At 35.7% G+C, this 13,956-nt stretch overlaps 1 protein-coding gene across 9 annotated transcripts in view; it reads right to left on the reverse strand.

The window, feature by feature from the left end:
* Cnot1 (CCR4-NOT transcription complex subunit 1) overlaps positions 1-13,956 on the reverse strand; it is an 80,861-nt gene that overhangs the window by 3,088 nt on the left and 63,817 nt on the right. For 5 of the 9 annotated variants that reach the window (XM_027939179.3, XM_027939177.3, XM_027939178.3 and 2 more), the window contains 12 exons: positions 13,622-13,813; positions 12,161-12,303; positions 11,260-11,368; positions 10,996-11,165; positions 10,151-10,403; positions 7,566-7,814; positions 6,276-6,439; positions 5,936-6,053; positions 4,389-4,490; positions 2,607-2,780; positions 1,633-1,782; positions 590-770 (listed from right to left, as the gene is read on the reverse strand). In XM_027939179.3, the coding sequence (XP_027794980.1) occupies positions 590-770; positions 1,633-1,782; positions 2,607-2,780; positions 4,389-4,490; positions 5,936-6,053; positions 6,276-6,439; positions 7,566-7,814; positions 10,151-10,403; positions 10,996-11,165; positions 11,260-11,368; positions 12,161-12,303; positions 13,622-13,813 (2,005 nt within the window). Of the gene's footprint in view, positions 1-589; positions 771-1,632; positions 1,783-2,606; positions 2,781-4,388; positions 4,491-5,900; positions 6,054-6,275; positions 6,440-7,565; positions 7,815-10,150; positions 10,404-10,995; positions 11,166-11,259; positions 11,369-12,160; positions 12,304-13,621; positions 13,814-13,956 lie in introns of those variants that run through there. The other 4 variants (XM_027939182.2, XM_027939183.3, XM_027939180.2 and 1 more) reach the window with 2 other exon arrangements.

The following is a 13,956-nucleotide window of genomic DNA, read 5'->3' on the forward strand; positions in this document are numbered from 1 at the left end:
AACAGCTATTTAGCAGCTAACTGGGGTTCCCACTTTGTAAGAATGAATACAGAGCACCAAAAGAAATGTAGCTCAACCAGGAAAGATGCAAAGTAATAGGAATTGTACTGTGAACTTCCTGCAAAATAGGTAGGGAAGTCCTGTTTAATTTTTTTTTTTTTTGGTGGATTGAACCCAGGGCTTTGTGCTTGCAAGACAAGCACTCTACCAACTGAGCTATACTCCCAGCCCCCTGTTAAAATTTTTATACCTCACATTTAGTATGTCTGCAAACAGGTGCCAATAAATGCTGGTAAACAGCAGACTAATAATGTAAAATAAGCCAATGTTTTAATAGACTACTAAGTTATTTGCATATTAGAATAATCACAGAGACCAAAATACTAATATGGCAGAATTTTGAATAATTTCTTTTGGTGTCTTTTACATTGAACAGATAATGTCCAATGAAAGATGAAATAACCAGCTATACCTATAAATATACTGATAGAATATTCTTTTATTGTAGCTTAAAGCATTTTTATATTTTGTGATCAGACTGTCACCAAAAAATCCAGAAAATTTGTGTGGTCTGGCTGGCTTCACTCACCCTCAGTGTCCAAATCCACAGCCAGGTTCTGGAAGATGTCCATGTGTGCAGAGTGGGTGATGGTGCTCATTGAAGGCGTGCTGCCCTTGTTGTGGATATGTGCAATAGCCTGAGTCCCTACATAGAGCACCAGTGCATTGATGAGCTGGAGGTTGTAGCGATTGCCAGGCTCATTGGATACCTTAAATGAGCAAAACAGAAAACTTACTCACAGAACTCACTCTAGCACCAATATTTCTAAACTTGCCTCCATAGAAAGGCTAAACTACTCTCTGTGTTCTTTGTGATTTAATTAATAGAACCCTGCTTAATTCAGTGAGGTCATTTAACAAATATATAACTGCCCTAATAATGGTTCTTCCAATAAAAACATGGGAATCCAAACAAATATTATCACTATGTTTGTGGCACAGTTCTAAATAAAGTTTATCAAGCCAAAACATGCAGTTACAATGAAGATCTCAGTGGCAGATATGATGACAAATTCCTAAAATCCTAGCTACATAGGAAGCTGAGGCAAAAATATCACAAATTCAAGGCCAGCCTCAGCAACTCAGATCCCAACTAAAAGGCGGATGGGGTAGGGATGGAGCTCAGTGGTGGTAGAGGGCCCTTGGCCTCCATCGCCAGTACTGCAAAGGAAGAAGAAGGGGGAAAAAAAAAAAAAAAGATTTGGATAGGGAGAAAATTATGGTCACATGGTGTGGCAGGATTGGAAAGATAATTGAAGTCATTCTTTCTATATACCAAATTGAACCAGAATTCATTTATTTAGGAAAATCTTGAGAGTACAAATAGGGAATGGCTAAATGGCCTATTCTTGTGGGGAGGGTGGACCCAAAACAATCCCACTGCAGGTTGTCTAATCTAAAGCTATAGCCTTATCTCACTGATGAAATAAACCAGTAAAATATGTAACTAAGAAATATGAAAATGTTTCTAAACCTTTAAATCAGGTTGAAAATACTAACTCCTGAAATGGACGACACACAGAATGATGCTTTCTATGGAAGACATAGCAGAGTTAAGCCAAACCAGTTAACCTGTAGATTGCTGCGCAGATCAGACAGAAAAGTGACCGGTGATCGAGTTTTAAGATAGGAATCCAAATCCTTTTTGAACTGAGGTGGCATCACTCCAGTGAAATTGGTAAGAATCCGGGGTGCAATGTTAATTTCACTCAACATGTCCACCTGCCACAAAGGCCAAAAATCAAAACCAGATCAATCAGGAGCTGACAACAAATTGTATCTATACTAGAAAGTGACAGGGCTTTTTTTTTTTTTTTTTCCTCCTAAAATTACACACACAACAAATATTCTGAAGAGGGGACTGTCACTTTCTATTACTTCATCTCCCTTAGAAGAATACAAAATACAAAACGATAGGAATTTCCTTAGTCTGTAAAATGTTTTTCCTTTCTAAAATAAAGCAAGATAGTACTGTGGAGAGGTCTAATTAGTACCATGAACCAATTTTTCTTAAATTTAGATTTCAAAATTAAGAGTCCAGAAGGAGTTTCCTTGCTCACCACCCAATGTCCTAGAGAATAGAAGATATTACACATTTTTTAGAAATTTAGATGGGGGCGGGGTGAAGGGAGTAGAAAATACATAAAAATTTCTAGTATCCATTTCAGGGTTGTATCCATTTCAAAATGACTCCTTCTCCTTTACATCAACAATTTAAACACACACGCACATACCACAAAATATGTAAAATACAAACAAAAGTCTGTCCTTATTATAAGTCTTTGTCATATGGGAAGTCTGACAGTAAATATCTAGTCCATTTTTAGGTTGGGGCTCTGAAAATATGGCTAAATTCACTATCAAAATGAGTTTTTCAATAGCAACTAGAAAAATACTGTGAACCAATATTCAGCTGCAGCAATGTTACTCAACAGGCACAATAACATGATAGTTTCCCCCCTTATCTAACACAATGTGTACATATCAGGGAGAAGGGAGTGAAATTGACTTCTTATCAGAGAAAAGAACTTTTTCTTGAACTTTACCTTCAAATTAGGAGTGAAAGGGTCTGGGAGCCTCATATTTCTTGGGAAGGCACTCAAAATCAAATTTCTTAACTGGATACAATTAGGTGGGATCACATCACAGAACCCATAATGGTAATCACAAAGGAACTCAGGAAAATCATGCAAAAGAACCAGCAGCACTCTTAGAGTACCCTATTAAAACAAAACAAAACAACTCACAATAAAAAAGTAACAATTCTTCTATTATGAATTATCTCAAGTAAAAAAAGGTTAAAAAAAAAAAAAAAATATATATATATATATATATATATATATATATATATATTTCAATGATGCAAAAATTTATGGGCTTTAATCAACACTAATTCATTTATTAAAATATTCACATCCAGAAATCATGAAAAACTAGACATTAGCAGTCTATAGCATTAGTTAAAAATATTCCAATAGGCTGTATAAAACTAAAAAATAGTGTTAAGCATCTATTTTAAGAAGGCAGAAAAAGAACTACTAACTAAAACCAAAGAACCTAGAATATACTGTTTTTAAAAATTTTTGAAGTACTGAAAAGGGGTATGAAAATAAATAAAACCAAAAGTTCTTTTAAAGGGTTAATGATAAATCCTACCAAGACCGGAGAAAACTCCAAAATCATACTATCAGGAAATTAAAAAGAATAACTACTACAGATCTTAAAGACATAAAAAACAGTTTGAGAATATTAAATAAATGTATGCTAAGGAACTTGAAAATTTGAATACACAAATGGTACACAGAACTTAGGACAGGCAAAGCGCAAAGATTTCTTATACAACACAAAAGGTTGTATTTAGTTTAGAAAACTGGTTAGCTTTGACTAGAGTAAATTTAAAGCTTCTTCCAATAATATCTTCCTCTAAGGGAGTGAAGACAATCCTAAGAGTGGGAAATATTTGAACATATACCAGCAAAAGGTTTATATCCACAATACATGAAGAATTTTTATTTAAGAAATAAAATAAGGGGCTGGGAGCATTACTCAGTGGTAGAACACTTGCTTAGTATGCACAAGGCCCTGGATTTGATCCCCAGAATTGCGGTAAACCAAAAACACCAGAAAATAACAGGAAAAATATATAAGAAAAATACAAAACAATCCAATACAAACATAAGCAAAATATTTAAAGAGGATCATCACAAACAGGGTTCAAACAAAGGTAGTTTCTATAGAATTCAACTGTCATTTAAATGCAAGATGAGAGAGACTTATTAACTGTGATTTAGTCCCAGTTAGACTAAGATATGCTTTTAAAAGCAGGGTTTGGGGGCCCTGGGTTTAATCCCCAGCACCATCAAAAAACAAAACCCAGAAAGAAATTAAAAGTTAATAAAAATAAAAAAACCCCAACAATATCAACAAAACAGGAATAAAATATTAAAAGAGGATCATCACAAAGAGGCTGACCTACACATGAAAATCTCGTTTAAAAATCATTAAGAAAATGCAAATTAAAACAATGAAATTCTACTGCATGGCTAAATGGCTTGTACAAACACACACACACACACACACACACATATATATCAGATATGACGAGATGTGGATAAAGAGTAATTGATCTATTGCTGAAAAGTACAAACTAATACTTGAATTTCAAAAAGAGTATCTAATGAAGTTGAACATTCGAATACCCTAGGATCTAGGAATTCATTTATATAAGTACACTGGATTTTAGTACTTTTCTGAATGTACATTATACTTTGTATTTCTAGGTTAAAGTGTTTTTTAGTTCTGAAAATTATCTTAAAAATCCAAATTACCTTGTAGAGAATCTGCATGGGTTTGGTGAGTTCCACATTTCTAAGGAAAGGCGCTAAATATTTGAATAAATCAATAAGTAGCTGTGCATACATGGGCCATCCCTGAAAGAAAGAAATGTATATAAGTCATAATTATACTCAAGATGTTGTTCAGCCACTAAAAAAAATGCCCAAGCAGCTACACTGTGATTTTTCTTCTTCATACTAACATAAATAGGGCATACTAGTGAGTTCTTCTCCCAGACTGATTGCCATTAGAAAAGCCTAAGTGACTATTAAAGTACTGGGAAATGGTATTTGGAACAAACTGGTTCCATATGTTTCAGGACATTATTTGTCCTCATGCCTAAGAAAATTAAAAAGGGAAGAAGAGGAGAGATCTCGAGGAAATTTCAGATATAAAACTGAGAAACTGGGGCTGGGATATAGCTCAGTTGGTAGAATGCTTTCCTCACATGCATAAGGCCCTGGGTTCAATCCACAGCACTACACACACAAAAGAAAAACCCGGAGAAACTGATAGCTAGAGATCTGTTTTCTTAAGTCCTTCTTTTAATTAAGTCCTGGGTTAACTATTTCCATTTCTACTCCCATTAATTTACAACATGAATTTTCTTTCAGCAAAAATTCTACCATTCAGGTTCATTTTTGTATACTTTCTTTCAATATTCTGTGTTCCCTCCTCCTGGAATGCCCTTCTCCAAATAAAAACAAGTTCATTTATCCTTCACCTGTTTTGGCCAAGTTCACTCTAGCACACATTTTTTTCTGGTCTGACAGGGCAAAGGTACTTTCTATAGTACTCATTTGACATTTTATTGCAAGATAAGAAAAATACTTCTTTTATTAGCTGTGGTACATATTCCCAATTAGACTAAGAAACCCTATAACAGAAGTTGGTATTAGTCCTTTAAATAAAGCAAACTAGGGTGGAGAGTGTAGCTCATTGATAGATCACTCGCCTAGCAGGCCCTGAATTCAATACACAGTAAGGGGGCAGTGGGGAATTTAGCACCATGGTCCTTAATCTTAAGCATGCACATGCAGGGTTGGGGTTGGGGTGGGACAACAACATGGACTCTTTTAATTTTAATTATGAGAGTTTTCAGCATTTAAGAATACAAACATGAAACTAGCAAGCTCCAGAGTCCTGTTACCTAGAGATTTTTATCTAGCTATTGAGGGATTTCAATTTTAGAAACAAAACCAAAATTCAACTCTCACAATCATGTTTTAGAATCATTGCTATGTATGAAGCAACAATACATTACAACAAAAGCCTTACCACAAGTGGTCCACAACAAAGTTGGAAGGAAAAGTAACACTGAATAACCAAGGAATAGCTTTCAGGAAGAGATAGTCAAGTACTCATGAAGCCAGTTTTTACAACATTGACTCTACATTATATAGAATAAATAATTCTCTCAAATAAGCTTGGAAGAAGTACAATGACTACTAAATAACTAATAGCAATCTATAAGCAGTACTAATATATAAGCCCCGGGTAGTTACAGTCTTCATCTGGAGGAGATAAACTGCAGCCACACCTTCTGCTGTGGCGTATGTGCCAGCATTCTTGCAATAAATATCCGATGGGAGATCAGTTCAAGCCAGGCATATACAAAGCCAGGAGCTTTGGTAGGCCTCAAGATGTGGAATGTATTGCTGAAAGAAAGGGAGAAAAACACAAAACAAAACAAAAACTCTTTAGTTAGAAGCCCAAATTGAAATACAGCAAAAACTACATGAATACTTAAAAGTGCATGTTGATTTACAAATCAAAACAATCCACATGCCTCAAAACACATGAAGTTCCTTCTACTCCTATGATTTTACTACACTCAAACCAGCAGAACTTAAGTCTCTAATAAACCCAACAATACTCACCAGAAAGCTGTGAGTGTCTGGAAATTAATGGTTTCCAACACATGTTCAGGTGCATTGAGTTCTAAGAGCAGCATGATAAAAATTCGATGGTAAGGAAGCTGCTGAAATTCACTTTGCCGAACATCATGATCCTGTAGGAGAACTCCCACTACTATACCAAGGACCTATGTACAATACACAGAATATAACTTTTAAGCTGTACACATAATTCATTTCAATTCACTTATCACTTGTAAGTTATGGTGCTTTTGCTCTGTGTTTATAAGAAGTATGTTAAAGGAGAGGATACAAACTATATAAATACAAAACTATATCCTGGCAACTGAAGGGGATATACATTAGTTTGACTTGGCCTGCAGTGTTCTATGTGTTTTCTTTGAATTTCAATATCCTTGGATCAGACCTGGAGATTCTCCACAAATGCCCACTGGTTCTTCTAAGAGTTCTAAAAATCAGGATGGCCCCTCACATTTTACCATGTCATCCTAATCAATAATCTAATTCTTCTGGTCTGATCTGAAGTTGACAAATTAGCAAATAGGTGTACACCCTACTGGCATTTAGTAGTTGTCAGTAGAGCTGTTGCATAGGCTGCAGAGGTGTTTCACAAAACTTTGAATGCTGCTCGATTTGCTCATTAAACAGTGAAGGACATGAAGAACCCACCTGTTATTTCCTTAAGACCAAAAGCTTAAGTACACTTTCACCACTATTTGGTGGTGTGTGTAGTCCTGGGGATTGAACCCAGGGGCATTTAACCACTAAGCCACATCCCCACCCCTTTTTAAGTATTCTATTTAGAGACAGGGTCTCTAAATGCCAATTGCTGAGGCTGGCATTGAATTCTCAATCCTCCTGCCTGGGATTATAGACATATGCGATTGCACCCAGCTCACATATATTTTTACACTACTTTAATAATCGAATTTCCAAAAATCCCTCTCTATATATCAGGTCAAGGACTAAATGTTTTCCTTAGTATTGGAATTGCCCATCTGTTAGCCATACATGTTTCTAGCTATCAATTAATTCCCAATGACATTGTGCACAGGGCAAATCTAAATCTAATACTACCAAAATATCTTCTACTATAATCATTAACAAAGCATTAACATACTGAAATATACATTTAAAATTTCAGGTAAGAACTATATCTTCTATAATTTGTTGGGTATGTTCACGTTATCTCTGAATTTAATTTCAGGTCAGAAAAGAACTGTTACAAAATATTTTGGGGAGGGCTTATCACAGAAACACTGATATAGACTATGAATATAAAAAACTTTAGACCTTGTTTAGCAGATTAATCTTTGTGACAGTATTGGTGGCCTCCCCTGAGTGTTTCACTAGCAGTGCAATGAGTCGGACAAAGGCATCCAGGTTGTGATAGCACTTGGCTCGGATCATGGTGGGATTAGCAGCAGGATTGTGCTGCTGCTCAGCTTGAGCACGGTAACTGATTTCAACACACATTTCAGTGCATAGACGAAAGAACCTTGTTATGAGGTCATCAGTCTTCAGTATTCCTTGCTGGTGCATCTATATTATGGGAACAAAAACAGACACAATGAGACAATACACAGAAACTTTATACACCTTAATTTTCATGAGTAAGAAATACTAATTCGTTCTATTATCACATTTCTAATTCTTACTTAAAAAAAAAAAAAGAAAAAGAAAAGCTGCCATGAGAATGTCTTCTCATTAAGAAATCATGACAGAATTCCTCTGATTTTTAAGTTTCATGGATGAAAAGATGGAAATTGAATAAGAGATAATATTATGGCTATTTTGAATATGAGGGTTTCACCAAATAATTTGTAAAATTAACTATGTAAACAAAATAAACTTTCAGTAGTAACTCCTGAGGTCATAATAAACGGTTCTGGACAATTCATCTTTCTCCCAGGAGGAAAATAAATTACATATATTTTTGCTTCTCATAGAATTAAAGATAATTGTCAGTAATTACTGACTTACCCAATAACAAAGCTTCCAAAACTCCATCTAGGTAACCCCCCAAATCACTGATTTATATAAAGTATGTATGTAATGAAAAAACTCAGATCATGTCTAGCTACTTAAATGTAACAAATTGTTACATTAAAGGAGAAAAGGAAAGCCTATTTATAAGATAGGAAGGGAAAGGGAGGAGGCAGGGGATTAGTAAGGATGGTGGAATGTGATGAAGATCATTATCCAAAGTACATGTATGAAAACACGAATTGGGTGTCAACCTACTTTATATACAGAGATATGAAAAATTGTGCTCTATGTGTAATAAGAATTGTAATACATTCCACTGTCATGTATTTAAAAAAAATAAAATCAATTTTTTAAAAAGGGAAAAATAAAAGATAGGAAAAACTATAAATTTCATGACAGATATCTGTAAATGAAGTTGAAAATGTGTTATTTGGGGGTAGGGGCACATCAGCACCACCACAGGGAAATGCCCATTTAAAGGTAGAGGAAGGAGGCCAGTACTCACTTAATAAAGAAACCAAGCCCAGAGGGAAAGCTTCGAGGTTATCTTGGAAATTTTAAAACAATTTAACTGTCCCTTCAAAAGAAATAAGACAGCTGAATTGGAAGGAATATGATAATAATGTGCCCTAGTAAAGACAAAGGGCCTTCAATATCTACAGTGAAATCCGAAAAAGTAAAGAGGAAGCACAAAAAGGGAAACAAGAATTCTCAAAAGGGTGCAAAACTGAACAGAAAAGTATGATACATTATCTTTTATTCCAAGAGAAACAGAGAGAGTAATAAGCCAGCAGAAAGAACTGAGATAGGTGCCATATCCATCCCCATGAAATAGCAATGATCATAAAAAACCAGCTAATTCAATTCTTTTCTCCATCCAAATAAAAATAAAAATCAAACTACATACATGCAGTAACATCTTTTCAGTAGGGTATGTTTTGTAATTCCCTGGATTCTTTTAGGAGATAAATCTGCCTGGTGTATTTTACTAGGAAACATTCATGTTGAAAAGAAAACCCAACTTGTACGTTTAAAATCAACTCTTCTACTTTGAAATATCATTTACTTAAAAACGGAACTAATTAGTAATCTTTCTCTGGCAACTTATCCAAGTTCTGTTTTCAGTTTAAAAATTTGGAGATATAAGCAGACAGTTTACCCTGAATAACATTAATTCCACTAACGTAATTCTAAGGCCAGTAAAGTGCCACTCTTGCCAAGTTATATTAAAATCAGAACACACTGACTAGTAGTGCTCTTAATCTCTTACATTTGCTAAGCAGCCAGTGATAATAAAAAACAGAAACTAAATGATACTATGTTCCATACTTTATTTCATCCTATCCACAAAAATTCCTGTTAAACCTTGGTTGTGGGCTAGTTTTTGGCTTGGTTTCTAACACTAAAATTCCAATTTGCACCAATTTATGAATGGAAATACTAAAACTATTTTCCAAAAGAACATGTTTAGGGAGATAACCTACTTTAACTTTAAAAATAAAAAATACTGTATCACTTAAATAATTATTTTACCTTATTTTTTATACATGAGATAAAAGAGTTTCAATTACTTAGTAGCCTATAATCCATCACTGCTGGATTATCAAACTAGTTAAGTTATATTTGGCAGCTTTGTTATTATCTGACCCTACTGTACATCATAGCGAGAATGAGATAAATAGGACTAAATGGGGGTGGTGTGGGGATGCTCACTTTACTGCTGTGATCAATTAGTAAACACAAAGGCTATTTTGTAAAGCATAAAGCATGATGGTGGTGACATTTTTGGTTTACACGAGTATGGAGATAACTGTCTAGCCACAGGTATATAATAACTGAGCTTTACTACTGGAGGTTATCACATCCTACTTATGTTGAATAAAAAGCACCTTTCTTTCCAAAAGCTCTACCTGTCCAACAAACGCAGAGAAAGCTTTGGTACTGTCACGGCCAGCAGCTGCTGAATGGTAGAGATTCACCCATTCCCTCAGAAGATACTCTGCCTTCTCCCTCAGGCCTGGAGGATCATCATACTCTGAAGCTTGAGAGATCCCAGAATGCATCATAAAGTTAGGGCCTCCATGAGCACGATCAATCATGGCTTCATAGTTGGATCGCACTACTTCCATCAGCTGGGGCAATCTAATACAATAAATCCAGAGTGAAAAAAAGCGATCTATTCAAGATTGTGATTTCACACAGACACATTTGGACAATTTGATTATTTAACAGAAACCACAAAGGAATGATCACTTCACTTGAGCATTTCTATACTTAAATATAACTATCTTTGGTCTCTTCTTCTCTACTTATACAAATGGTAAGACTTAAGCTATTATCTTCACCAAAAACCCTGCCCACTGAAATAGAGTTGATATTCAGAGTCAACAAACACTTCAATGTTTGCTGTTTGCCTGTTACGTGCCATGCTTCATCTCTGTTAAGTTTACTGGGCTTTAAAAAACAAACAAACAAACAAACAAAAAAACTCACAGCTTTTAAGGTCAGGTATTAACCACAGCTCTGATACCAACTCAGTTCTTATGTGTACTGCTCTATACCAGGAAGGTCTGGCAGTTAATTAAGCTTCCATACTTGTGACAATCACTCTCACTGTGTTTCTAAGTAGAAAGCAGTTATTAAACAGTAGTTTTAGTAAGTCTGCACATTCCTTTCTAAAGCTTTCTTAGGAGACTGCTGAATGCACAGGGAACCCAAAGCATTTCATTCTCACCCTTCTGGAGCGTTGCCTCTGGAATGAGCATTGATCCTCATGAGGGTTTCGATGGTATGGAACAGATCTGCCTCAGTAACATGGGAAACACTCCTTTCATCCACCAGAAGGATTTTTACCAATTGCATAGCAAATGCCACGGCCATGTAGTTTAAACCATTCTCCATTGACTGACAACAGAGAAAATGCAATTTAAAAGAGATGACACTTGGGGGTAAAAATACTCCGAGTCCTTTTGTTGGCTCAAATAAATTCCTCCCATACCTGAGCTAGGTGAAGATCATACTGCTGCATGTTAACTAAATGATTGCGAATTAGCAACTCCACAGCCTCCACGTTATATTTGTATTCATCTCGACATTCAATTAGGCACCTAAGAAAAGTTAGGATTTCATTCATATGAGCTTAATCATATTGTATCAGGTAAACAAAAAGTTCATTTTACTCAATGCAAATTTCCCAAATTAAAGATGACTTCAATTTAGAGTCAACTGCAAAACTAAGTACCTAAGTTTAAAATCAGCCAGTGATTTGGGGGGTATAGCTAAGGGGTACAATGGATTCTCAGCATGCACCAAACAAAAAACAAACAGAACACACACACACATAAACAAATATAAGTAGAACAACTTAATGCTTTGAGGCCATGTTAAGATAGCCCAGGCTTTGCTTTAAATGTTAGGAAATGAGATTCCATTAAAATATTTACCTATGAATATTACTGCTGTGAAATCATTGAAACAAATGACCTACAATTTTATGTCCCAAAACAAGGTAAAGGCTTTCTATTGTGGGCAAAAGGTTGAGATTACTTGGGAAAAAAAGAACCATTCACCAATTCTCACTTCTTAGAATTTGGAAATGCAAATATTTCCCTTATTTTCAAGAAAAAAAGGGAAACTTCTAGACAAAAACAAGACCATGCATATTAAAATTCACTTCAGTTGGGCTTGGTGGCACGCCTGTAATCCCAGCAGCCTGGGAGGCTCAGACAAGAGGATCTCCAAGTATAAGATCAGCCTCTACAATTTAGCAAGGCCCTGAGCAACTAGTGAGACCCTGTCTCAAAAAAAAAAAGTAAAAAGGGTTGGGATGTAGTTTAGTGGTTAAATGCCCCTGGGTTCAATCACTCCAATAATTACTACTTAAATAAATGGCTACTAACCTTGTGATCTGTTTGTTGCACCACGGAGATCCATAAGCCCTACCATCCTGTAGAGCTTTTAGTACCAAGAGGTGGCATTCCCTATAGCGCAGCAGAAGGTCAGCATCAGCACCGCTTGTGGCATCTAATAATCCCTCTACAGCCTATGAGCAAAGAAAGTGTTCAGAACCACGGAAACACAGTAGTGAGCCCAGTTATGAAAACTCAAAATCAAACCTCAATGTGAACCAGGAAAAGACCTTCTAAAACCTTAAGACTGTTACCTCCTTTCTAAGTTCTATGTAGTTCAAATTTATTCTGTAGTTCTTCACTGTCATAAAAGTCTCTGCAACAGCAACTGCAGCACCTACAAACCCCAGGGCCCCCAATCTATCTTGACCTACTACCAAAATATTTGGATCAATTTTAAAGATCTTTTTAAATAAAAATAATTGCAGAAAATACTACTTAAGGAAAAATCAAAACAACTTCTTTACCATTAATACCTGCCATGACTACATAATTTTTTTGGTTTATTTTTACACATGACAGTACAGAAAACAAATATGATGTACGTCTTATTCTAATTAGGATACCAGTCCTGTGTTTATACATGTAAACATTCATTGTGGTGTATTCACATATATATACACACACACACATATATACATATGTATAAATACATACACATACATACACACACACACACACACACACACACACACAGAGCAAAGTTGTGTCAGATTCACTCGACTTACTTTCTTATTTCTATCCCCCACCCCCTTCCCTTCATTCCCCTTTGTCTAATCCACTGAACCTCTATCCCCTAGCCCTTGTTGTGGGTTAGCATCCACATATCTGAGAACTTTCGACCTTTAGTTTTTGGGGGATTGGCTTATTTTACTTAGCATGATAATCTGAGTAATATTCCATTGTGTATATATACCACATTTTCATTATCCATTCATCTGTTGAAGGGCACCTTGGTTAGTTCCATATAGTGAATTGAGCGCCTATGAATATTGATATGGCTGAGTCACTACAGTATGCCAATGTGAACTCCTCTGGATCTATACGAAGGAGTGGGATAACTGGGTCAAATGGTGGTTCCATTCCAAGTTTTTAGAGGAATGTCCATACTGCATTCCAGAATGGTTATACCAATCTGCAGTCCCACTAGCAGTGTATGAGTCCCACTAGCAGTGTATGAGAATATACTCTTCCCCACATCCTTGCCAACATTTACTGTTACTTGTATTCTTGATTGTTGCAATTCTGACTGGAGTGGGAAGAAATCTCAGTGTATGCCATGACATTATAGAAGTCATTCTATACTGAGAATAATTATTTATTTATGTAACAGAATTTCATTTATATTATTATTATTTTCTTAAATCTTAAGTATAACTTTATGAGCTTATAGACAATGACTATATGTTTACAAACCTAGCTGCTTCTAGGAGTAACAGCTTAGGAACCAACCTTCTGGAGTAATCCAAGAGCAGCTATGGCATCCCGGGAGTTTCGAGATAATACTACAACCTCCAAAAGACTTCGAAGAGCCTGAGCTTGCGGGTTCATGGCCAGAGTTGGTGGAATGGCATGTAAGTGCTGCTCCAGTTCGGTAATGCACTTATCATAAATCTGAGCTACATCATCTGTTGCCCAAGCTTGCTGTTTTAGAGAAGGAAATAAACAAAACATTTTAAGGTTTTTCATTAACACAGGTACATAATAGAGTTCTGTTAGCATATTTATTCTCTTAAAACACAGAGGGCCTCTTCCATTTCCCCTTCCTGAGGTATTCAGTCTAAACA

This window comes from Marmota flaviventris, chromosome 18 (assembly GCF_047511675.1).
Source record: "Marmota flaviventris isolate mMarFla1 chromosome 18, mMarFla1.hap1, whole genome shotgun sequence".
Classification (NCBI taxonomy): Eukaryota; Metazoa; Chordata; class Mammalia; order Rodentia; family Sciuridae; genus Marmota; species Marmota flaviventris.